The sequence below is a fragment of the Anthonomus grandis genome, chromosome 9 (genome assembly GCF_022605725.1).
Source record: "Anthonomus grandis grandis chromosome 9, icAntGran1.3, whole genome shotgun sequence".
Lineage (NCBI taxonomy): Eukaryota > Metazoa > Arthropoda > Insecta > Coleoptera > Curculionidae > Anthonomus > Anthonomus grandis.
The window spans coordinates 26,516,678-26,543,580 of record NC_065554.1 but is presented as its reverse complement, the minus strand read 5'-3'; the positions used below and the strand labels follow the sequence as shown (position 1 = coordinate 26,543,580).

The window sequence follows — 26,903 nt, the reverse complement described above, 5'->3', positions numbered from 1 at the left end:
TTTTTGACAGTCTGGACAAATTTTAAAATTATCCCTCTTAGTCTTTTTTTTTTAATTAAGCTAAAACAATATTATTATAATTTTTGTCAATTTTTCCAGGCAGTTGAAAAAATGACCACAATGGACCTGAATTATTGCTTTAGCTGATTAGAGAAAAAAAAACTAACCAAACAATTCTTACAATTTATCTAGGCATTTAAAAAGACCTCGAAAGTCCTAAATTATTGCCTTAACCTAATCAAAACAAAAAGACTAATAGGGTAATTTTTAAAGTTTGTCCAGGCAGTTGAAAGAAATCAAAAGAGACTTTTTATTTGATCAGCTTAAGGGGATATATAAGGTCAGTTAAGATCATTTTTGCAACTTAAAATAACTCATTTTATCAAACTTTACAGGCAGTTGAAGTCTCTATTGATTTCTTTCAACTACCTGGACAAATTGTTAAACATACCCCCTTAGTCTTTTTTTTTAATAATTTGAAGAGATAATTGAGGTGCGTTGTCATTTTTTCAACTGCCTGGAAGAGTTGAAATTTTAAAGCTAAATGCACTTTATTGAAAAAATTCGATATCGTCAATTTTTTATTCGATATCAAAATAAAAAATTGATTTTTTTTTCGAAAATGGAACTTCGAAGCGGATTCTTCCCATCACCTGCATTCCGAAAACGGGTAATAACGGGATTCGAGCAGAACTAAGGGAATGAGACCACTTCGAAAATTCGGAAAAACTCATTTTTCGACCTCGTTTTTGAGCCCAAGAATGGGCTCTAAAAATGCGATATCTCAGCTAATAGAAAAGGTATGACCTTGCGAATGATCTTCTTGGATTTGGAAGGATAAAACTAAGTTAAAACCGTTGAAATTATTCCAATAGTGCCCATAGAAGCCGAGATATCGACTTCCAAAGTTTGGGATTTTTCATTTTTCGGGTATACCCTGTGTATCGAATTTTTTCACCAAAAATTGATTTTGTTCAAAATCAAACTAACTATACCAGCGTTGTCCTCTCATCATCTACATTACAAAAACACCGGGTTATAACGGGATTCGAGCAAAACTAAGAAAATGAGAGCACTTTGAAAATTCGGAAAAACTCATTTTTCGACCTCGTTTTTGAGCCCAAGAGTGGGCTCTGAAAATGCGATATCTCGGCTAATAGAAAAGCTACGACCTTGCGGATGATCTCCTTGGATTTGGAAGGATGAAACTATGTTAAAACCGTTGGAATTATTCCAATAGTGCCCATAGAAGCCGAGATATCGACCTCCAAAGTTTGAAAATATTTCATTTTTCGGGTATACCCCTCGTATCGAATTTTTTCACCAAAAATTGATTTTTTTCAAAATCGAACTAACTATACCAGCGTTTTCCTCCCATCATCTACATTATAAAAACACCGGGTTTTAACGGGATTCGTGCAGAACTAAGAAAATGAGAGCACTTTGAAAATTCGAAAATACTAATTTTTGTAACTCGTTTTTGAGCCCAAAAAAGGGCTCTAAAAATGCGATATCTCGGCTAATAGAAAAACCACGACCTTGCAGATGATCTCCTTGGATTTGGAAGGATGAAACTATGTTAAAACCGTTGAAATTATTTCAATAGTGCCCATAGAAGCCGAGATATCAACCTCCAAAGTTTCGGATTTTTCATTTTTCGGGTATACCCCCCCGTATCGAATTTTTTCACCAAAAATTGATTTTTTTCGAAATCAAATTAACTATACCAGCGTTTTCCTCCCATCATCTACATTACAAAAACACTGGGTTATAACGGGATTCGAGCAGAACTAAGGGAATGAGAGCACTTTGAAAATTCGAAAAAACTCGTTTTTCGACCTTGTTTTTGAGCCCAAAAATGGGCTCTAAAAATGCGATATCTGGGCTAATAGAAAAGCTACGACCTTGCGGATGAATTCCTTGAATTAAGAAGGATGAAACTAAGTTAAAACCGTTGAAATTATTCCAATAGTGCCCATAGAAGCCGAGATATTGACTTCCAAAATTTGGGATTTTTCATTTTCGGGTAAAAATTCGGTTAAAAAATTGATTTTTTTCAAAATCAAATTAACTATACCAGCGTTTTCCTCCAATCATCTACATTACAAAAACACCGGGTTATAACGGGATTCGAGCAGAATTAAGGAAATGAGAGCACTTGGAAAATTCGGAAAAACTCATTTTTTGACCTCGATTTTGAGCACAAAAATTGGCTTTAAAAATGCTTGTAGGTACGCTACAATTTTGCGTATGGTCTTATAGGATTTGGAAGGACAAAACTAAGACAGAACCGTTGACATTTTCCAGATAGTGCTTATAGAAGCCAAGATATCGACCTCCAAAACTTTTGAATTGAATATGATTTCTTTCAACTGCCTGGACAAATTGTTGAACATATATTTTTTTTTTGATCATTTGAAGAGATAATTGAGGTCTGTTAAGGCCAATTTTACAACTGCTTGGCTAAGTTATAATTATTGTAATTTTGGAACAATTTTCCAGACAATTGAAAAAATGACCTCAATGAACCTATTATTTGTCCAGGCAGTTGAAATAAATCAGGAAAGACTTCAACTGCCTGGAATTCATAATAATTTTAATTTTTTAAATGAGTTTCAAGGTAAATTATCATTTCTAGACTGGAAGGTACAATTAATTATTTCGGACATTAAGAAAACTTTGTAGAGCTGAGCTTCCTTAATCCAACATTGTATGTTTTATTAATTTGTGTTCAGTAGTTTTAAGACAATCTACTTTTCTTGGAGCCATGTGCTTCAAGGTGAAATTTCATTCTTAGCCTATAAGTCCTGATATCTACGAAATTTTTCATTTAATTATTTTAGACGTTAAGGAAACTTTGTAGAAGAGAGTTTCATCTAATGATATATTTTCTTCTAAAAACTAATTGTTTCTAAAATTTAAGAGCAATGAGAGGCATGAGAGGACACCAGCCTCTCAGTTGAAAATTCTTCAAAGCCTATTTTTATTTATTATCACTGACTTTGGTTTTAATAATGGTATTCACATCTTATTAAGTTATGCATGCATTTAGCTGAATAATTATCTCGGTTTCTTCACTCATAAAAAAGAAAAACTGCTATTTTATTTCCAAAAAAAATGTTGCTGAGCTTTTCACTAAATATAAAACTGACTTCAACAAGGTACAAAAAGAAAAAAAGAAATTCAGTAATATCTTATCCGGGCTGCCAAGCGGCGCTGCCAAAAAATTCCTCTCGCTTGAACCCAATAAATCCGAAACTGGAAAAATCTGGGCTGTATGGTCGGGGACAAGCGTGAAAAAAGATCGCGTTTTCACCCCAATTGTATTTGTCACCGGCAGATATATTTATGTCCCCCCGACGAAAATGTCTGGATTCAAGTGCTCGCCGCTCTACTAATCGTTCGAAACGCCTTTTTCACCGAAAATGTACGCTCCAACGATCATTTTTCCGCTCTGTCGACAATTATAAAACTATACGACGACGACGATTCTATTTTTCAGAAGAAACGAGTGTAAATATGTCTCGAACGGTCGTTTGTCATTGTCGCTGACGGTTTTTTATTTTTTCGGCTGAATTTTACAAACGGCTTTTTGTGGCAAGATGGATGCGAGAGCTTGTATGAATTAGACACGTGCCATTTTTCTTAAATATTTTTTTTAAATTTATGTTTTTCCCATCTATTTATATCAAACTCATTCCCCGATTGCTATATCACAGCAATTAATTTCTAATCAATCGAGGTGATTCCCAAGAGACTTAATTATATGGCACCCCGAAATAATGATTCTTAGATCCCTCGAACGTTTTCTAATAATGCTAATCAAATAAATAAAAGCGCGAGGAGGGCAATTCGATAAAACCACTATACGCAATTACTGCGCCATGTTGCCTAGAAATAAAAATCGTAAACACTGAATCTCACTTAAGTGATTTTTTTCTATCGGGCGTTGCGGCATCTTCGTTGCATCTATTTGGCGTGCTTCCAATGATTGTAAAGTCTATGGAAATTGAGAAAAAGTATTTTTAAGCATTTGACCTAAAACTGAATTAAATAAGGCTCTTAAGGAGGAAGCTGGATAAGGTTAAAAGCCCTTAATGTCTACCCCGAAAATTCCCAAAAAGAATCACCAAAAATGTATTACTTTAAAATAACATTAACGCCCGGACTATGTGCACTAAACAATATTCCCAATACAAATTAAAAAGAATAAGGGAAACAGTTGTAAGGGTTCAACCCTAATACAATATAATAAACTTACTCCCTTTTGGTTTAGGTGCATAATTAGGTGGATAAATTCAGCATAAAGTCAGAAGAGTTGGCAACGCCGGCATTTACTTTTTGTCTCATTCTACTAACTTAGTAGTTCTGTTGGTCTAGTTCAAAGGACTAAGCTAAGCTACTAGAATAAGACAAAAAATTAACGAAGGAGCTCTTTTAAGTTTCTTACTCTATTATAGGTGGATTAAAGTGAGAAGCTAAATAGAACAGACGTTATAGTCCAAGCTCTTATGTCGGCAATCTAAATTTTTTCAAAGACTTAAAAATTCAAACTTTACTTAAGATAGATGACTATTTATTTATTAAAAAATGTTATTGACAAAACGATAATTTATCAATGCATTTGGACTTAAATGTCTTTCAGATTTCTCACTCTACTATATGTAAATTAAAGTAAGACGGCGAGTATTAAAGACATTATAGTACAGGCTGTTATGACGTAAATCTGAATTTATTCAAAGGCTTAGAAGCCAGAATTTTTTCAAAGTAGATATTTTTCAAAGGTTTGGATATGACAGGTTTATCTTAAGTGAATATTTGAAAACATTTATTTACAAAATCATGCACTTGGACTAAAATCTCTTTTAGGTTTTTCACTTTAATATATGATGGCTAAAGTGAAAGGGCAAATAGAGATGTTATAGTCAAGGCTCTTATGACATAAAACTGAATTTATGCAAAGGCTTGAAAGTTACAATTTTATTTAAAGTAGATAATAAGTAATCATAAAATGATAATTATACTAAAATACCCACAATAAATCTCTAGTATATTGTATTGAAGTATATAAAATAAAAATTTTAGTCCAGGCGCTTATAAAATAAATCTAAGTTTATTAAAGGGCTAAATTTAAACAACCTTAACTGACTTTTTTAAATCACACAGTTAATATTACATTTCCTGAATAAGATATAAATCAATTTAAGATGTTGCCAAATCTCAAGATACTCCAAACGTTAAAATACTAAATTTATTACTTGTTAGCTATTTTCAAAAACTTGAAATACTTTAAAGTAACTTTAAGAAAAAACTTGGAATTCTTCTCGATTTGTGGTATAACTCTAGGGATCTTATTTAACAAATTACTTAATCATCTTTAATAAACTTAGATTTATGCTATAAGCGCCTGGACTAGAAAGTAAATTTTATTTGCTCTATTACTCCATCCAAGAAATCTAGTGCGGGAGTATATTTATCATTTTATGCATATATAGAAATCTTTAAAAAATTAATTTATCTACTTTGAATAAAATAGTAACTTTCAAGCGCTTGCCTAAATTCAGATTTATGACATAAGAACCTTGACTAAAACACCTCTACTATTTGCCCGTTTCACTTTAACTTACATATATTAGAGTGAGACTTCTAAAAGAGATTTTAGTCCAGGTGCATTAATAAATTTCTTTAAAGCTGTCTTAAATTATTCACTTAAGATAAACCTCTAATATTTAAGCATTTGAAAAACGTCTATTGTCAATAAAATTGTAGCTTTTAAGCCTTTAAATAAATTGAGATTTACGTCATAATAGCCAGAACTATAACGTCTTTAGTATTTCCCTCTTACTTTAATCTACATACAATAGAGCGAGAAACCTAATACAGGTTTTAGTCCAAGTGCATTAATAAATTTGTCGTTTTATCATTAACATTTTTTAATAAATAAATACTCATTTATCTTAAATAAAATTTTAAGTCTGAATAAACTCAGATTTCTGACATAAGAGCCTCGACTATAACCTCTTTTCTATTAGCCCTCTCACTTTAACCCACCTATAATAGAGTGAACCTAAAAAAGATTTTAGTCCAGGCGCATAATTAGTGGGAGTTAATAAAGTCACAAGACTTGGCAGCTCTTTCATTTATTTTTTGTCTTATTCTAGTAGCTTAGTGGTTCTGATTTTGTAGACAAAATCCTAAGTTATTCTAAAGTTAAGTTAGATTAAAGAATATTAAGTTAATAAAAATAAGTGATAAATTTATTGTTTCAATGCCTGGACTATTACAGGACATAGAAAAGCCTGGACTAACAAATATATTTTATTTGCCCTATTACTCTAACTCACAAGTACTAGAGTGAAATGGTAAACACGAGGTTAAGTACTATTGCTTTAGTACTCATTTTAAGTAGAACTGCAACTCAAAAGCGCTTGAATATTATTAGATTCATTTCATTAGAACTTGGACTATCATGTCTTTACTATTTGCCCTCTCACTTTAACCCAAGAATGAGAACACTGGAAGAGATTTTAGTCCAGGTGCATTAATAAATTTGTGGTATTATAAATAGCTGTTTTAAATTATTCACTTAAGATAAACCTGTAATATTTAAACATTTGAAAAACGTCTATTTTCAATAAAATTGTAGCTTTTAAGCCTTTAAATAAATTGAGATTTACGTCATAACAGCCAGGACTATATTGCCTTTAGTATTTTCCTCTTACTTTAATCTACATACAATAGAGCGAGAAACCTAACACAGGTTTTAGTCCAAGTGCATTAATAAATTTGTCGTTTTATCATTAACATTCTTTAATAAATAAATACTCATTTGTCTTAAATAAAATTTGAAGATTTTAAGTCTGAATAAACTCAGATTTCTGTTATAAGAGCTTGGACTATTATTTCAATTAGCTCTTTCACTTTAACCCACCTATAATAGAGTGAGAAACCTAAAAAAGATCTTAGTCCAAGCGCATAATTAGTGGGAGTCAATAAAGTCACAAGACTTGGCAGCTCCTTCATTTATTTTTTGTCTTATTCTAGTAGCTTAGTGGTTCTGATTTTCTAGACAAAATCGTGGTGATAAATTTATTATTTCAATGTCTGGACTATTACAGGACTTAGCAAAGCCTGGACTAACAAATATATTTTATTTGCTCCACACTCTACTTACATTACCTTACTCTAACTCACAGGTATTAGAGTGAGATGATAAGCACGAGGTTTAGTACGATTGCTTTAGTACTCATTTTAAGTCAACCTGCAACTCTAAGGCGTTTGAATATTACTAAATTCATTTCATTAGAACTTGGACTATCATGTCTTTACTATTTGCCCTCTCACTTTAACCCAAGAATAAGAAAACTAGAAGAGATTTTAGTCCAGGTGCCTTGAAAAATCTGTTGTTTTTTTAATACCATTGTTTAATAAATGAACACTGATCTATTTGAAATAAAATTGTAACTTTCGAGCCTGTAAATAAATTCGTATTTATGTAATAACTGCCTGGACTATAATGCCTGTACTTTTTGCTCTTTTACTTTAAGGCAGAGTGAGAAACCTAATAGAAGTTGTAGTCCAGGTGCAATAATAAATTTGTCTTTTTTTTAATAAATAAATACTGATCTATTTTATTGCAGTTGTAACATTCAAGCTTTTGAATAAATCAATTTAGATTTATGATATAAAAGCCTGGACTATTATATTTTTACCTTTCGCCTCTCTATTTATTCTATAAAAAATTCAGTCGAGTTGACTAATTTTTCAAAAAATTTCTGCATACCAGAATGTTCAAACCTAATTTTTCTAGATAATAAAAATTAATTCCTAAACAGTGACTACTTTGATTTAGTCGACTTGACAATATTTTTACTGTTTGCCCTTTCACTTTATCCCACAAATAATAGAGTGAGTACCTAAAAGATATTTTAGTCCGGGTGCATTTATAAATTTGTGGCAAATGTCCCCACTCACTCTAACCTAAGTTTCAGACTGTGAGGTCGTATATCGAGTTTAGTCCGGGTGCCCTAATGAATTTTTCGCATTATATTTTTAGATTTATATATCAATTAATTAAATTCAGAGGCAATTTTAAAAACACTGTAAAGGTTATTCCCATCAGACAGTAATTTATAACTTTATTACTTTTAATAGGATACTTATAAATAATTAGATATTAAAAAACATCAATACGGATTTCCATCTACATATTATGATTAGTATGTATAATTTGTAATGACACCACTTTTAATACATTTTCACGACATTTCGGAATTAATTTTGCATTATCTTGCTGCCTTATAGCGATATTATTCAATACATTAGAATAGATATAAGATAAGTTTAAAACGGGCTCTATACATTATACGAAACCAGATTTAAAGCAATTGTGGCAACATGCGTTTTCTTTAAAAGAACCATTACTAATGTGGTTAAGAGATACATCTCTATAAGCTGTGCCTTCATTGAAAATAATGAACTCATCCAGCTTGCATAATAATCAAATAAGGACATCGCTTAGTTTAATTTAGTTAATTAAGCCCACTTGGACTTGCCATTTAATTAATTGCTATTTATTTAGTGGAGCTGCATGTATAGAGAGCACGTCTGTATCTTTATAATCCATCTAGTTTATAATTAAACAAATGATAAGCTACATCTTAATTAATCCAGCTTAAACCCCCACACAATAAATCACACTTTTTTAATTCCGTAAATTCGCTAATCCCATTAGCTTAAAAGCAAGTAATTTACCTCAAAAAAAAAAGAAGGTTATATCGACTTTAAAGCGTTTCCTTTTAAGAATTTCCTTTCCTAAGATCGAGATTTAATTTACGATAATGGCGCTAAATATTTAGATTTCGCATACGTTGAATTGATTGAAGTGCATTATAAGGCGATACAATGTCGCGAATGAGCCGGATTCGGATTTATCGCTCTCAAAATTTATGCTAATTGAATTCAAGTGTGGTATTTTAAGCATTTTATGGCATTTTAATATAGTGCGAATATACTCAAGACCCTCCTCTCGATTTCACTATTTAAACATAAGAGAGCTAGAGAAACTCAATTCGATCCATGTAACAATCAACCTTTGAATGGCAAAATTCTATTACTCTATTGGTTCGGCTCTATCGGAGATCTCAGGGGTCCGTAATACGCTCTACGCCTTGAGCTATACTCTATTCACGCTTTCAATGTATTAATTTCGAGACAATTGTTTGGGTAATGAGTTGTCTGGGCGTTTAGGACAGTCGAATTTGAGTCAATAAATTTAGTCACTTTTTGTGAGTTTTGGGCTAAAAAGTTAGATACATTTTAATAATTCTTACGTCTTGTAATTTTCTTATTCTTGAATCAGACTTAATAAAAATTACAAAATTCGTGAACTGACTCTTTGAATTGGATCTTCTAAAATTATGGTTGTATACGTGGGTCAATAGTAGAATAATTGAAAAAGTATAAAAGAGGAATCAGTTGTTATTAGAATAAGAATTTTAAACTCAATTGCCTGGAATTAAAAGAATCATGGCTTATCTGAATTGAAATAGAAAAGCCACTAAACCAATAATCATTGCCTAATTGTCTGGATTGCAACAACCACTCAAATGCCCAAAAGGGTGGTGGCATTTCTTGAAAAAAAAATTGTGCAGGGTTAATTGTCTGAGATTTAAAAAATCAGGAACAAGCTGTCTGATATAAAAAAAAATACTTATTTAAATAGGAAAACTCCTTAAATATCGATAATTTAAAACCACTGAAGTGTTTGAAATAAGTAATCACTGCCGAATTGCCTAGATTCTAAAAAACTACTTAAATACTCAAAAAGGTGTTGCCATTTCAAAAAACAGTGTTGAAGGTGAAATTTAAAAAATCAGGGTTAAGCTGTTTGATATAAGAAAAAACACTCATGTTAATAGAAAACTCTTTAACCACCGGTAATTTAAAACCATTCAAGTGCCTGAAAAAAGTGATCATTGCCCTATTGGCTGGACTGTAAAAACCACTCAAATAAAAAAAAATTTTTGAAGTTGAAATCCAAAAAACCAGGGACAAGCTAAAAAAACTACTTATGTAAATAGGAAAACCCCTTAACCACCGATAATAATTTAAAACCACTTGCCTATATTGTAAAAACCAGTCAAATACCCAGGAGTATGAAAGGCTTTTACTATCCTCCTAACTATTTCAGCTAAAGAAGTAGAGTAATCTTTAACTTGAAAAGATATTTTGAGTTTTCGAGACTTCTAAATTAAATTCAACACAATATTTTGCAAGAGTAAACAGCATATGAACTCTAATGCTTATTATTTGTTTAATGATTATAAATGTAGATAGAGAACTTGTGGCTTCATGTTAAATTTATGTTATTGAGAGGGAAAGAATGTTTACAGTAGACCAACCATGGTTTAGGCCTTTTATGGAGCTTAACAATCCATAAATGGTTTAAAATTATATCCGTCTTTGTTTCACTTATTGTATAAGAGATACACTAATATGACCGGAAGTCACATCTGGATACTCTGAAGTTATATAGTTCGCGTAGCGTCCTCTAGGTAATGATTTTAATATTTTTTTAGACCGATTTACTTAAATATTAGACATTTGGAACTGTCTAATGTTAATACAAAAATACCAACAGAGGACATCAGATTTTATTTTAAAACAAGAATGCTTGCTTATAATCAATTTATACAGTTTTTTTAGCTTTTATGCAGGATTTTTTATTAATTAATAAATTATTGATAAAACTGATTAATTTTGACGGATTCGGCTTTGTGTGGTTATGTGGTACTTTAACTTTGATGACATTAAAGGATGCAAGTGAAACTTGGATGTGATTCTTCATGAATACAAAAGGAAAAACTGAATGAGCTCAAAGGAACCTGCTATTTGACGCTATCTCAAACCCCAGAAGGGTGCTGCCATTTTAAAACAAAATGTTGAAGGTGAAATTCAAAAAATCAAAGTTAGGCTATCTGATATAAAAACAATCCTGATGTAAATAAGAAAATCTCTTAACCACGGATAATTTAAAAACACTCAAGTACCTGTAAGAGAGTCGTAGATGGCCTTTCTTAAAAAAAATTGTCAAGACGTAACTGCCTGAGATTCAAAAAATCAGGGACAAGCTGTCTGATATAAAAAATACTCATTTAAATAGGAAAACCCTTTAAATATCGATAATTTAAAACCACTGAAGTACGTAAGATAAGTGATCATTGCGTAATTGCCTGGATTGTAAAAAACCTTTCAAATACTCAAGAAGGTGATGCCATTTCAAAAAAAGTTTTGAAGGTGAAATTAAAAAAATCAGGGTTAAGCTCTTTGATATAAAGAAAACACTCATGTAAATAGGAAAACCTCTTAACCACCGATAATTTAAAACCACTCAAGTGCCTGAAATAAGGTAGTAGGTGGCATTTCTTGAAAAAAAAATTGTCAAGGCTTAACTGCCTGAGATTCAAAAAATCAGGGACAAGCTGTCCGATATAAAAAAAATACTTATTTAAATAGGAAAACTCCTTAAATATCGATAATTTAAAACCACTGAAGTGCGTGAAATAAGTGGTAATTGCCTAATTGCCTGGATTCTAAAAAACCACTCAAATACTCAAGAAGGTGGTGCTATTTCAAAAAAAGTGTTGAAAGTGCAATCCAAAAAACCAGGGAAAAGCTGAAAAACCCCTTATGTAAATAGGAAAATCCCTTTACCACTAATAATAATTTGAAACCACTGTAGTGCCTAAAATAAGAAACCATTGCATAATTGCCTCAAAATAGAAAAACCACTCAACTGCCCATAATATAAAAGAGTGGTGCTATTGCTTGAAAAAAAATTTAACTGCCTGGAATTGAAAAAATCACAGATTAACTGAATTGAAATAGTAGAATTACCCAGTTGCCTAGAATAGGCAAACCACTTTTTTTAAATTAAAGGTCATTAAGTGGTTTCCTTATGTCAGGCAACTAACTAATTCTACTTAATTTCAATTGAGTTATTGCGTGATTTTTTTCAATTCCAGGCAGTTGAATCCTCATTTTTTTTCAAGAGTGCAGTTGAGTGATTGTCCTAGTCCAGGCAATTGGTTAATATTTTTCTTATTTCAGCGTTATTCCGAACAGCTGATTGATTTTTCTATTTCAATTTAGTTAAGCTATAATTTCTTCAATTTGAGGTAGTTGAGTCCTAACATTTCTCCTTAAGCAACATAGTCAACATTAGGATTATTTATTCGGCTTACAAGTCATTTCTCTGTCTGCTTAGCTTTCTTTTTTATTTTAAGTAGTTGAATGCTTTTTCTATTTCAGGCACTTAAGTGGTTTTAAATTATAAGTGCTCGCATGGTGTTTCTTTTCCAGGCAATTGACTGATTTTTCTATTTCGACTCAGTTAAGCCATGATTACTATTCCAGGCAGTTGAGTATAAGTGTGGTTAGTTGGGTGATTATCCTTATTTAGGCATTTAAGTTATTTTCCTATTTCAAATTAGTTAATTCATGATTCCAAGCAAAAATAGTAAGATTACTCAATTTCTTTGAATACAAACCCAGTTAGTTATTTTCAATAAAAAAAGTAGCTTCATTGATTAAAAAAAAATTAGAGGTCAGCTACTTAGACTTGGAAGAATCATGGCTTTACTTTATTAAAATAGGATAATCACGCAACTGCCTGGAATAGCAAAATCACTTAAGTACCATTAATGAAAATATTATTACTTGAAAAGAAAATCAGGATTCAACAATGAATTCCTGTGCTAAACTCATATTTGACTTAAAGAAATGCGATCGTATCAGTGTGAAAATTGAGGAGTTGGGATAGCGAAGGATGGAAGATTTTAGAGTTTTTCACGTGGGTAGTTTTTTCCATAAAATACTCGTTCATTGTCTTTAATTGTCATAGCTCATCATTGTTTATTGCTTTGAAGGGAGTTTTTTTTTAACAACTACGATTCACTCTCAAAGCTTCGACCTTTAACTACGTTTACATTACCACATTATTGAAAAGCGTTATTCAAGTTAAGTTTTGCCTATAATGTAGTTACATTTCACAACTTCATTCCTAATAATTTAAAGGATGTAAATATTGCTCAGTTTAAGCAATTTATTTTATCTAAATAACATTTTATTTGCATTAAATGTAGACGGTAATGTTGCTTTGCATTTGATTTATTTAGTTTTTTTTTAATTTTATTGTAGGTAATTCTATCTTGTATACATTATTTGTATTTTTATTTTAGTTAGTTTTTGATTTTTTACTACAATTTTTTTTAAATATTTTATTGGCGCTTAAGATCCTATAGACATAAACCAATTTTGATTTTTTTTATAATTTAAATTTAATTTAGAATCTAGGTTTATTATAACGCTCTTTGGTGGTTAAGTGTGAATGGCTACTCTAGCTAGACTTCATTACCATAAGCATTAATGCCACTTTCCAGTTTACACATATCTAGCAACACTTTTCAATAATTTTTTGTGATATTATAATAAATAATTTCTCTATTGCTTGTAGCAGAAAGCACTCAATAACCTATAGTTTAAAGACACACAAGGTTGATCTGAAGCTAAAAATCCTAAAATAAAAAAATAATTTACTAACGGCCTTATAATAATACTCAACTACCTACAATTGAAAGAACCTAAAACCATTGCTTGAAAAAAAGAAATTCATCCTTAAACAAAAAAAATCCTCTCTACTTACATGCAACCTCCACTGTGGCACTCTGACTCTTAATGCTCCCTTTGCCATTCCACGCGTAACATTCGCATTTGAACTTCTCCTTCCCGAAAAACTCCTCGACCATATCCCTGGTGACGTTCGCTTCCGCCTCCATGATCCTCACTCCGGTGTGAGGATCGACAATTTGAAAATCCTGAGTGTCTACCTTCCTGGCTCCGTTACATTTAAAGTAGATCTTGAGCGAGTGGGCCGCTCTACACTGTAGAGTGGCCGCACGGTTTTTCACTACAAACGAGTTCTGAGGCTCCGCGAGGAATATCGGGAGGTCGCTGTTGAGCAGGAGGTTTTCGTCTTGTTCCGTTTGAGTCGGTTTTGGGGTGGAGCTGTTTTGGGGTTGTACTGGGTCCAGGTCTAGCAAAGTAGAGTCTGAAACAAATAACGAATATGAATGACATAAAATATTCAATTAAGAAATTATTATTATTATTATTACGATTATTCTCGCTTGTTACCTTGAGGTTCAAAAGGGAATTTAAAAATATTTACTTGTTAAGACACAATATTTACTATTAACTGTGAATTAATGACCTAATGCCTTCAAAGAAAACCCATTAAAAGAAATTATTTTCGGCAGATATAAATGGCTTTATTGACATTTTAATAACGCATATTACTCTTTAGTAGTTAAACTCCAATTGAACGTTATTTATTATGGTTTTTTGACCCGATCGTTACTGCTATTGGGCAACATTATTGATCGAGAATGGTTCGTAGGCCGGTAATTTGTTGGCATTTCAATGCTGACGATGATTGATTTATACGTTTTTTATTTATCTTGCATATAAGCTAGATTTTATTTTAATTGTGGTAGAAATCATTTGATCGAAGTATATCAATAAGAATTTTTTTAGTCTTCCTTAGTGAAGACGCTAGATGCTCCTACAAAGATTATTGATTGGCGACCCTAATATACCACGCAATTCTAGGTCAATAATATGCCTTTCAGTTGCATACAAGGTATTAATGTCACTTGTGAAAAACCCGCATTCTACTATCAAGAATATTTTAGAAGAAGAATAAAAAGGTTGTGTCTGAGAGTCAGATGCGTGTTTTCTTCTTTTTCTGACTCTCAATTGATGCAGTGATTCTAAAACAAGCCTAGACCAGGAAGAAAAATCGCTATGTATAGTACATTGATTGTGTTTATGTCTCTCGTTATTGGAAATCTACAAGGAATGAAATTGAAAGAAATCCAAAGGAAAAGAGGTGCTACATTACTTTATAGGCCCTTGCGAAACCAATATTCTTTTTAATAAGAATAACGCGTTATTTAAAATATGAAGAAAGGCTTAGTAGGGAACCAAATAGACCAGTTTTGGGACATTGAAAATTTGCAACCAGAAGATAGGGTAGATAAATAATCAATTGTTTTTTCCAGGCACTTAAAACAAAAAAAAAATTCAACTGCCGGGAAAAATTGGAAAATTTCTTCATTTCCGAACATTCTTTCCTGACGTTGAAATTATCAACTTTTCTACTATAGAAAAGTGCCTCCAAAAAGTGGTTAAACTTCCAAGAAATCTTCAATTTCCTTTGTGATTCAATACTAGTGAATAATCAGTTGTTTCTCCCAGGCATTTGAGTCTTAACAGAAAAAATTCAATTGCCTGGAAAAAATAGAAAACTTTTTAACTGCCTGGAGATTTTTTTTCCTTATGATTCCAGGAATGTAGCTAGTCAATTGCTTCTTTCAGGTAGTTGAAACACAACAAAAAAAATTTCAATTGCCTGGAAAAATGGGAAAACTCTTCAACTGCTAGAAAGTGACTTCAAAAAGTGACCAAACTTTCAAGAAATCTTCAATTTTCATTGTATTTTCAGACAAGTGGATAATCAATTGTATCTTTCAGGCAGTTGAAACCCAACAAAAAAAATTATCAATTGTCTGGAAAAATTGGAAAATTCCTTTATCTGACATTGAAATTATCAACTTACGTTAAAATTATCAACTTTTCTACTGCTAGAAAAGTTACTCTAAAAAGAGGGCAAAATTTTAAGAAATTGTCAATTTTCCTTATAAATCCAGGAAACTGGCTAGTCAATTAGTTCTTCCAGTGAGTTGAAACACAACAAAAAAAATGACAACTGTCTGGAAAAATTTTAAAAATTCCTGCCTGAAAAAATGAGAAAACTCTTCAACTGCCTGCAAATAGCCAACTTTTCAACTGCTAGAAAGTGACTCCAAAAGATGACCAAATTTTCAAGAAATCTTTATTTTCCTTTGTGTTTTCAGACATGTGGATAATCATTTGGCTCTTCCAGGCAGTTTAAACTCAACAAAAAAATTATCAACTGCCTGGAAAAATTGGAAAATTCCTTCAACTAAATGGAAATGACCAACTTTTCTACTGCTAGAAAAGTTCCTCCAAGAAGTGGTTAAACTTTCAAGAAATCTTCAATTTTCTTTGTGTTTTCAGGCAGGTGCAATTGTTTCTTCCAGGCAGTCGATAATTTTTTTTGTTGGGCTTCAAGTACCTGGAAGAAACAATTGATTTTCCAAGAAACTTTTTAAATTTTTCCAGGCAGTTGAATTTTTTTTGTTGGGTTTCAACTGCTTGGAAGAAACAATTGATTATCCACCTGACTGAAAACACAAAGAAAATTTAAAGTTTGGAGAATTTCAGATTTCTTGAAAGTTTGGTCACTTTTCTAAAGTCACTGCCTGTAGTAAATTATCAACTGCCTGGAAAAATTGGAAAATTCCTTCAACTGACGTTGAAATTCTACTATAGAAAAGTGTCTCCAAGAAGTGGTTAAACTTTTAAGAATTTTTTAATTTCCTTTGTGATTCAATATAAGTGAATAATTAATTATTTCTTTCAGGCATTTGAAACTCAACAAAAAATGTTCAATTGCCTGTACAAATCCGAAAAATTCCTTCAACTGTCTGGAAATGAACTTTTGAACTGCTAGAAAAATTACTTCCAAAAGTGGCATATTTGCAAGAAATATTTAATTTCCTTGGTGATTTCGGGTAGGTAGATAGTCTCAGTTGTTTTCTCCAGGTAGATAAAACTAAAAAAAAAAATATTTTCTGGAAAAATCGGAAAATTCCTTCAACTGCCTAAAAATGAATTACTTTTCAACTGCTAGGGAGGTGAGTTCAAAAAGTGGCCATACTTTCAAGAAATCTTTAACTTTCCTTATTATTCCAGGCAGATGGATAATTAGTTTTTTCTTTCAAGTAAGTGAAACTTAAACAAAAACAAAAAAAAGTTTAACTGCCTAGAAAATTTGAAAATTCCTTCAAGTGCCGGGGCAAGATCAAATTTTCAACTTTTTGAAAAGTGACTCCAATAAGGGGCCAAACTTTCAAGAAATATTCACTTTTTCTTGTGATTTTAAGCAGGTGAATGATCAATTGTTTTTTCCAGGCAGTCAAAACTCAACAAAAAAAATGTTCAACTGCCTGAAAAAATTGAAAAATTCCTTCAACTGGCGTTGAAATTATCAACTTTTCTACTAAAGAAAGGTGCCTTCAAGAAGTAGTTAATTGATTCCTTGAAATTATATGTTGAAATTATCAACTTTTCAATGCTAGAAAAGTTACTCAAACCTAACAAAAAAAATTATCAACTGCCTGGAAAAATAAAAAAAATTCCTTCAACTGACGTTGAAATTATCAACTTTCCTGCTAGAAAAATTACTCTAAAAAGAAAGCAAACTTTCAAGAAATGGTCAATTTTCCTTATGATTCTAGGAAGATGCCTAGTCAATTTTTTCTTTCGGGAAGTTGAAACACAACAAAAAAAATTTCAACTGCCTGGAAAACTCTTTGACTACCTGGAAATAGCCAACTTTTCAGCTGCTACAAAGTGACTTCAAAAAGTGACTAAACTTTCAAGAAATCTTCAATTTTCTTTATGTTTTCAGGCAGGTGGATAATCAATTATATTTTCCAGGCAGTTAAAGCCCAACAATATTTATAATTATAATTTTTAATTAATATTTATTCAACTAAATGGAAATGATCAACTTTTCTACTGCTAGAAAAGTTCCTCCAAGAAGTGGTTAAACTTTCAAGAAATCTTCAATTTTTTTTGTGTTTTCAGGCATGTGGATAATCAATTGTTTCTTCCAGGCAGTCGATAATTTTTTTTGTTGGGTTTCAACTGCCTGGAAGAAACAATTGATTATCGACCTGACTGAAAACACAAAGAAAATTTGAAGTTTGGAGAATTTCAGATTTCTTGAAAGTTTGGTCACTTTTCTGAAGTCACTGCCTGTAGTAAATTATGTAGTAAATTATCAACTGCCTGGAAAAATTGGAAAATTCCTTCAACAGTCTGGAAATGATCAACTTTTGAACTGCTAGAAAAATGACTTTCATAAGTGGCATATTTGCAAGAAATATTTAATTTTCTTTGTGATTCTAGGCAAGCAGATAATCAGTTGTTTCTTCCAGACAGTTGAAACTAAAATTTTTTGGAAAAATCGAAAAATTCCTTCAACTGCCTGAAAATGATCAACTTTCCAACTGTTGGGAAGGAGACTTCAAAAAATGGCCATACTTTCAAGAAATCTTCAATTTTCCTTATCATTCCAAGCAGATGTATAATCAGTTGTTTCTTCCAAGTAGGTGAAACTTAAGCAAAAACAAAAAAAATATTCAATGTGAATAATCAATTGTTTCTTTCAGGCAGTCAAAACTCAACAAAAAAACTTCTAATTTACAACTGCCTGGACAAATAGAAAAGTTCCTTCATCTGCCTGGAAATGCTCAATTTTGCAACTGCTATAAAAGTAACTCTAAAAAGTGGCCAAACATTTAAAAAATCCTCAGTTTCCAGATTCCAGATAAGTGGATAATTAACTGTTTCTTTCAGGCAGTTGAAATATAGCCAAACGAAAATTTAACTGCCTGAAATAATCGGAAAATTTTCCCTGAAAATGATAAATCTTTCTGCTGGAAAAATAACTTCACTAAAAGGTTAAACTTTCAAGAAATCTTCAATTTTCCTTGTGATTCTAGGTAGATAGATAATCAAGTGTTTCTTTTAGGTAGTTGAAATCCTTAAAAAAAATTGTTCGACTGCCTGCAAAAATTCAAAAATTTCTTCAAGTGCCTGGACATGATCAACTTTTCAACTTCTTGAAAAGTGACTCCAAAAAGTGACCAAACTTTTAGGAAATCTTTAATTTGCCTTTTGATTCCAGGCAGGTAGAGAATTAATTGTTTCTTCCAGGTAGTTGAGACCCAACAAAAAAAAGACGTTTAAAACTGCCTGGAAATTATCAGCTTTTAAACTGCTTGAAAAATGCCTCTAAAAAGTAGGAAATCTTTAATTTCCTTTAGGATTCGAGAAAGGTGGATAATAAATTGTTTTTCCAGGCACTTGAAACCCAACCAAAAGAATGTTCAAGTGCCTGGAAAAATTGAAAATCCCTATAAGTGCCTGGAAATGACCAACTTTTTATTTAATAGAAAAGTGACTCCAAAAAGCAGTCATACTTTCAAGAAATCTTGAATTTTCCTTCTCTCCAAGAAAAGTAGAAAATTTACAAGTAAAAATGAAAAATTATGAAAAATCTCTGTAAACTAATGGCAAAATCTAAGTGAAATAATTTCCCTAATTTTCATAATAATTGGCCCAAAGAAAATGATTTTTCGTTTTAAACAAAACTATCAATATAATTTTTTTTTTTAATTAAAAAAATTCAGGTCTCCCTAAACCAAGAAAAACATTGTAGACATGCCGAGGCGCACTCGACCTACACTATATTAATATTGTTAAATATTTATAAAATGCATTTACGTCAAATTACATTTGTTTATTTATTATATAATTCCCATTACATATTGTCCGTAAGTATTTCGGACCACTAATACATAGGCGATAAAACCAAACGTTGGTAATATAATATATGATTAATTTTATTTTAAAACAAAACAGCAAATGCTGTCCATTTTCGACCGGCGTTAATTAAATTTTAGCAGCAACTAGAATCAATTTATAATAAATTAGCTGGTCGCTATCTCGTTACTATGTTTATTCATTCATAATCAGTTAAAATTTCGTATTTGGAGCGTATATGGAGTTGTCCGGAATACAAATCTATTGTTTTAAACGATCCAGTTTATTGGCAAATGAGTTAGTTCATTTGATTCAAATATTACAATTGTTATTAAGTGGGAATCGCTTTCCGGAGCATTCTTTAATAACGAAAAAATACACCTGAACTCTCCCTGATGGCATATTCGGAGCACACAATGTTCCCGATATTAAATTTCCGATGAATAGGGTCAACAGACTAAAAAGCGGGATTTTATCCAGTTCCAAAGAGCTCCTTTTGTACTTTTGATGCTTTGAATTTGAACCCGTATGGATGAAATGCACGTTTTTGAGCTCCTACTTACAAATAAAAATAGGATCGTCTGGACTCGGGATCATAATTTACCAATAAAACCTGTTAAAAAAAAAATCAGACGTTACCTCATAAACCTAAGATTTACTCGCGAGTTTAATGGTTTTTTAAGTTTAAAATTTTTACAGTTTTAAATGAGATATTTTTACGATCGTCCAGTCTTAATAAATTAAATCGAGTTAATAAGGGCCTTTAAAAATGCCGCGCGCTGTTTGTTAATTAGTGTTAAAGAAGAGATGTAGATGAAGAGATATTTTTCTCTATGCGATGCCCCCCCTGGTGTAGTTCGTTTGAATTACCAGACTCACTTTGGGAAATTAGTTTTTTCTTCTCGAATTCGAATTGAATCAAGTAAACCGAGGGAGGGCACCGCATAAGTTAAGTTTCTTTCGTATTTCTTTAGACAAGATAATAAGAAAACTATTTAATTTATTAATATTGTGGTTCTTAACAGCCAATAGTTTGTATAAATCCTCCGAAGTTTACATAAAATCATAAATTAAAGCGTGAGACCGATGATATATTAATGTACTATACAGGGTGTTTTTTATTATTTATATATATATATATATATGCGAAAACCCGCACACACGCCATTGGAGAACATAAAAATGTTAAAAGTATGTTGGTAAAGGGCTCTGGATACACAGAGCCTGCATACCAATCTTTGGACAAATATCTACAGGGGTATTTAAGTTATCGAAAAATAATAATTTTTTTGTTAAAACTTTACCACCCTGTAGTTCAAAATCTAAAAGGTTTTTTTGCAAATTTTTGTTCAAAGAACACGTTCCTGAATTTTGTCGCAATATATCAAAAACACCCTGTATACACATGGTGCTAAATAATATCATCCAGAGATTTCAGGGGATAATAGTACTCGTCAAAGTAAAAACGAAAATTCAAATATATGCATGTTTTAAATGGCATGTTGTCACTTATACAGGGTGGCAAATGGTAAGAGTTTCGAATTTGATACAAACACCTGATATGAAATGGAAAGTAACTCAAAATGTCTGAAACAGAAAGAATTTTATTACACATAAAAAAATATGTATACAAGATAAAAATTACCATTACCTAGATCCCAAATTTTTTAACAAGCTGCTAATTATTGCCAGATGGCCTCCATTGAACCAATTTAATAGATAATCGATACATTTTTTAATAGACTTTTTTCAACACTTTTCTTAAAAAAAACTAAATATCTACTTATTTGTTATACTGTAATTTTAATAGCGATACACCTTGCTTTCGAGAAATAAAATATGTGTTATGTGAGAAAAGTATAGATACAAAAATTATAGATTTTTTTACCACCTATAATTTTCTTCAAAAACATTTTTTTCTGAGGCAACTATTTTCTGCAATAAAACCATTTTTCATTAACTTTACCCTTACCCCCCCACCCACCCCACACAACTTACCAGTAAGAAATTATTTTCAAAAATAATTGTTTTCCAAAATAATACGCATGGATAACAACTAGTTTCTTCGTTAATAGCTAATTTAATAACACTGTTTGTTTAGTTGTATTTGATATAATTATATATATATGAGTATTATTAAATATTTAATACAAAAAAAGTGTTATTAAATTGGATAATATGGACGAAAAATGGTGTTTTCTCAAAAGAATTTCTTACTGGGTACATATTTGGGGTGGGTGGGGGGTAAGGATTTTGTTGATGAAAAACAATATTGTTGCAGAAAATATATATTCAATATTTAATTTACTAACACTGTTCATTAAAACTTGATATAATTTTATATATAAACATTTAGTATAAAAACAACGTTATTAGATTCAATAATTTAGACGAAAACCACTGATTTTTCAGAAGAATTTCATCAAATATTTGAGGTGTAGTAATCAAGTTAAAAAACTAGATATGTACATCCCGTGTCATTTTTTTTAAATGACAAAATTTTATTCCTTTTGTAAACAGAATCGTATATGATATACGTATATTCTACAGTTTAATAAATATAACTTCACCATATACGGTTGATAAATACAACAAAACTAAAAATTTGTTAAAAAATCCTTAAATAAATATATATTTAACGATAACAATATATGATGTGTTTCTTGAGTTATAAGAAATAGGTATATATATTTTGTATTTTGTATCTATTATATAAAATTAAAATTATTAGTATGGATTATTAATTAAAATTTGATTTTTAAAAAATTTTACAATATTTTCTTTTTACACCACAATTTTTCAAATTTAAATATATTTTGTGTGAAATTAAAAAAAAATTGTTTAGATTCATAAGACGAGTTTAGATTTTAATATCTAGGTCTAACAAGTGTATTTCGTAGTAGCGTTTAATAAATTTACGTTAATTTTTTTAGTTTTTAATTATTCTTTCATTTATATATTTGTATTTTAAATAAAATACTCTTTCCTACAAGCTAATTTTTATGAATTTCAGTAAATATTAGGAAAATTATTTTACTTTTCCACGTAGATACACCTTCATTAATTTGAACCGATTTTGGAACATTTCCTTTATACTGTAAAATTTACCAGATTTAAACCATTTTCATAATCACATCTTTTGTGTGAAATTCCATAATTTTTCCCTTAAACTTTTTTACTTATTATTAAAAAAATGTTTTTTTACAATTAGTTTTCATTTACCATTTAAAATTTAAAATTTTATCTTATTCACTACCACTAGAAGAGATTTTCCGATATTTTTTGTTTTTCCATTGAAATTTTCTTGTTTCATAATAGGATTTTTTATTTTAAATTAAATATCATTCCCTATAAACTAATGTTCATTAAAATTAGTTGAAAATGAGAGATTTTCACTTTTAGCGAATAAGTACTCTAATTATTTTTTTAAATTCCTATATTATCTTTTTTAATCTAGGATTTTCCAGTTTTAAAAATGTTTAATTTTTTCTCTTGGGCAAACTTTCAGTAAAAAAAAACACAGAAAAATCAAAGAAATTATTTTAGTTTTTGTCTTGCACATCCCAATTAATTTGGACAGATTTTCCAAAATTTTATTGTTATCCCGAAATTTTCCGGTTTTTTAATAATTTTCATATTTACATTTTTTGTAAGAAAATCCTTTTCTTTGAGCTGATTTTCATATAAATTAGTGGAAAATTATACAGGGTGTTTCAGAACTATGGGATCAAACTTCTGGGGGTTGTTCAGTGCAACAGAAGCCATTTGAGTATAGGAACCCATGTCCAGAAATGCGTCACTATGCCACTACAGCCCTAAGACGAGTTAAAATTTATAAAAAACAGTAATTACCTAAATAGGATCTGCTGCATTAATTTTTACCTTTTGAACAACAATTCTTTAAAATCAACGCTTATCAATGTCAATTCTCAATGTCATGTTTGAAAATTTTATAGCTTACAATTTTTAAACCTTTATTGCTAATGGAAAACTTTACCAATCAAAAATTGGCGGATATGCATTTGGCATACGGAGCAACAAACTGCAATGCACGAGCAGCATCGCGGTTGTATCATGAACGTTATCCCGAACGACAGCATCCTGGATACAAAAAGTTTATTGCGGTTCATCGGCGGCTCGCTGAGACAGGCATGTTTAGAGCAAGACCAAGATGCATGATACTCGTGTTGCTGGAACCGTAAGAACGGTCGAATTTAAAGAAGAGGTGCTTCAGCGAGTTGCCGATGAACCATCAAATAGCACACGTGACGTCGCTAAGAATATGAATACGAATAACGCTTCTGTCTGGCGGGTACTACACGAGCAACAACTCCATCCTTACCACTTCCAGAAAGGTATGACTGCAGCCGATTATCTCTGATTTGTTTAGACTTTCTTTATTCTAGTAATTATTCGTTTTTTTTAGTTTATTGCAATTTTCATAATAAATAATAAAATTTTTATTAATTAATTTAGTACAAAAGCTAGCCCAATTTAATAAAATTGTAATTGAGGATTTAAAACTTTTGCTTCTACAATCTTTAATTTAAAATACAAGTTTTTAAGTGATAAAAAAATATTAAATTTTTTATTATTTATTTAAGTAATATTATTATTTTTACAAAAATTGTTCAAAGTGTGCTCCTCCAACATCAATACAAGCATCTAATCGACGTCGCATTGATTATATTGTACAATTGTTGTGATGGTATCATATAAAAAAGGTGAAAATAAATGCATCAGATCCTATTTAGGTAATTGTGGCGTAGTGACACATTTCCACTGAACTGTTGCACTGAACAACCCCTAGAAGTTTGATCCCATAGTTCTGAAACACCCTGTATTTTAGTATTTTTCTCAAGACCCCTCAATACCTAATTTGCACAGATTTTTTAATATTTTCTTTTCATTTCCTTTTTCATTCTCCTTTTTTTCAAAAATTAAGAAATTTAATTTTTATTTTCTGTCTAGTCTTTCATTTGACGGGTGAGTTTACCATAGATTTTGTAGATCATAGTAATAATCATACTAAATTATTATACAATCTGTTACAGTCTTTTGAGTTATAGTGAAAACTTAAATTGCCAGTATACAGGTATATTTAATTCTTTAAAAACAAATATGTTCAGTTGTAAGTGTTCTATGAATAATATTGTGTTAAATAATGAGCCTATTCTAAGGCAAATTTTCTGGTCTAACAAATATTGATAGGCTCAAATTTTAAGACCATATTTCCAAAATATATAATAAGGTTTCTTTTAATTATTATGTTCTTAGAGTAATGTCTTATAGTTTACATGTATATAATTGACATGGCAAAAAGTGAGTATCATGCTCAGGTGGAATCTCACCTGAACTATGGCATACCTATAAAGTGTGATTCTCTGTTTATACTTCAAAAAATAGAAATTCGCTTTCTGTCTAGAATAGGATATCGTGATTCATGCTATCCATTTTTTATAAACTATAAAATTTTAACACTTTGTTGCTTATATGTAACAACGAAATTATAAGAGACAATTGCTGTCTATCAAGACAGATATAGCTTTTCACCAGTTGTAGCGCAGATCCCCTGATGGCCACATTTTCCATCTTCTGAAGAGGTCAAGAATAACACACTATATCAAATAATTTCTCTATATTCGAGAAAAAACCGACGCCTATTAAACTGGCAATATTCTCCTCTATGGATCTTACTAGAGCCGTTTGATAGTAAACTTATAAGGCGATAGTTTAAATATGTCATATTTTGATCTTGATATCCATTTATATACAAAAATGTCAAAAAATTAGACTCTGACAACATCTATCTACGTTATTTAAAATGCATAACATGTAGTAAAACCAGGCGCAATTCTTCATAAACTAAAATTAGACACTCAGATTCAATCTTTCATCTTCCCACATGACCCAAAGAAGTAATTGCACAAATTTAAACTGGGCCCTTAACCAAGATGGGGGACACGTGCTTCAATAAAGGGACGCACGTGCCGCGACACAAAAGGAACGACACATCCCTATTAACTTCATTTCGAAATGTCACATACCAATTATTCCTTTTACAAGCGTTAAATAGGGCCGGGGACATTACGTAACAGCGAAAATATACATGTAAGTAAACATTGTTGTCGGTGCACACGGGGGAGCTGCTGTTGCTGCTGCTGCATCATAAGCTAAAACAAGATCATTTGGCCCAAAGGGACCTGAACCTATTAAGTTTAATTATAGGGGAGAGGCCGCCGTGCCACAGAAGCGCGATTTCGAGGCAATTACCTTTGGTGTAGCATAGAAAAACAATTGAATGGGGGCTTGTTTGATTGGTAGTTATGGTATAGCGTTCAGGTGAACTGTGGTGATTGGCTTAGATAATGACGTTTAATCGGGAAAAAGTAGCAGCGTTGCTAATACTAATTTAAAAAGCTCCAAAGTGGGTCCTGTATAAAGGTCTCAAAAATACATATGAAAAATTTATAAAAAATTGCTGAAGCTATAGACAATTAGAGATGAAAAATAAAGCTTTTCCTTGTTCGCCAATATCTCGCAGAGGAAATTTTCTATGAAAAATTTCCTATATTCCGGGAATTCTATATCTATTATTGCGCTCAAATACGTCATATTAAATATTTTTTTTAGGTACTAATTATAAATTTAGAAAATCGAAAAAATTGCGGGAACACTTTCAAGAATTATCCACATTGGAAACTTTTCATCAACTTGGTGTGAATTAAAACACTGAATATTCAAAAATAAGTCAACTGATTTATTATATACCTATAACATATTTATTACACATATACACATTAAACACAATCACTTAAGACTACTAGAACTACATTGTATTTATTTCTTGTTATTAATTTCAATTTAAAAGTCCCGCCAATATTCAGACTTGAACTGACCCTCTAGCGGCAAAGGCTTTTTATAACAACTTTCTACAGGTGTCCCCGAGATCTCGCTAGATGTGTCCGGCACTCGCTCCATGCTTATTACACTGTCGAGCAGGCCCATGAAACTTGATTCGTCAAAGCGGAATTTCGGACGGCGACCATCTTAGGGTGACTTCACATTAGCAAAATTCGACAGTATCGATGTTAGTGACACTTTTGACAGCTTTGACGTTGACTTTTGTTATTTTTTCGTTTTGTGTTTTGACGTTTAAAAAGTCGTAGAATTTGGAAGGGTTCTAGAAAAGACTAAGACAAAACTATCATGTAAATATTGTGTAAGAATATCTATGTTATTAATTGTCTAGGGAGTTTTAAAAATAAATGTCTTCTCTATCACCATCTCCTATAAGCCCCATGTTAAAGAAATCATGGATAAAGGTATGCCAGGTCAGTTCAATAAATAATTGCAATAACTTT

General features: G+C 31.2%; 1 protein-coding gene across 6 annotated transcripts in view; it reads right to left on the bottom strand.

The window, feature by feature from the left end:
* The window catches only part of LOC126740145 (netrin receptor UNC5C), a 346,710-nt gene that overhangs the window by 198,035 nt on the left and 121,772 nt on the right, over positions 1 to 26,903 (bottom strand). For all 6 annotated transcript variants that reach the window (XM_050446069.1, XM_050446068.1, XM_050446072.1 and 3 more), the window contains one exon: positions 13,706 to 14,110. In XM_050446069.1, coding sequence (XP_050302026.1) covers positions 13,706 to 14,110 — 405 coding nt within the window. The remainder of the gene's footprint in view (positions 1 to 13,705; positions 14,111 to 26,903) is intronic.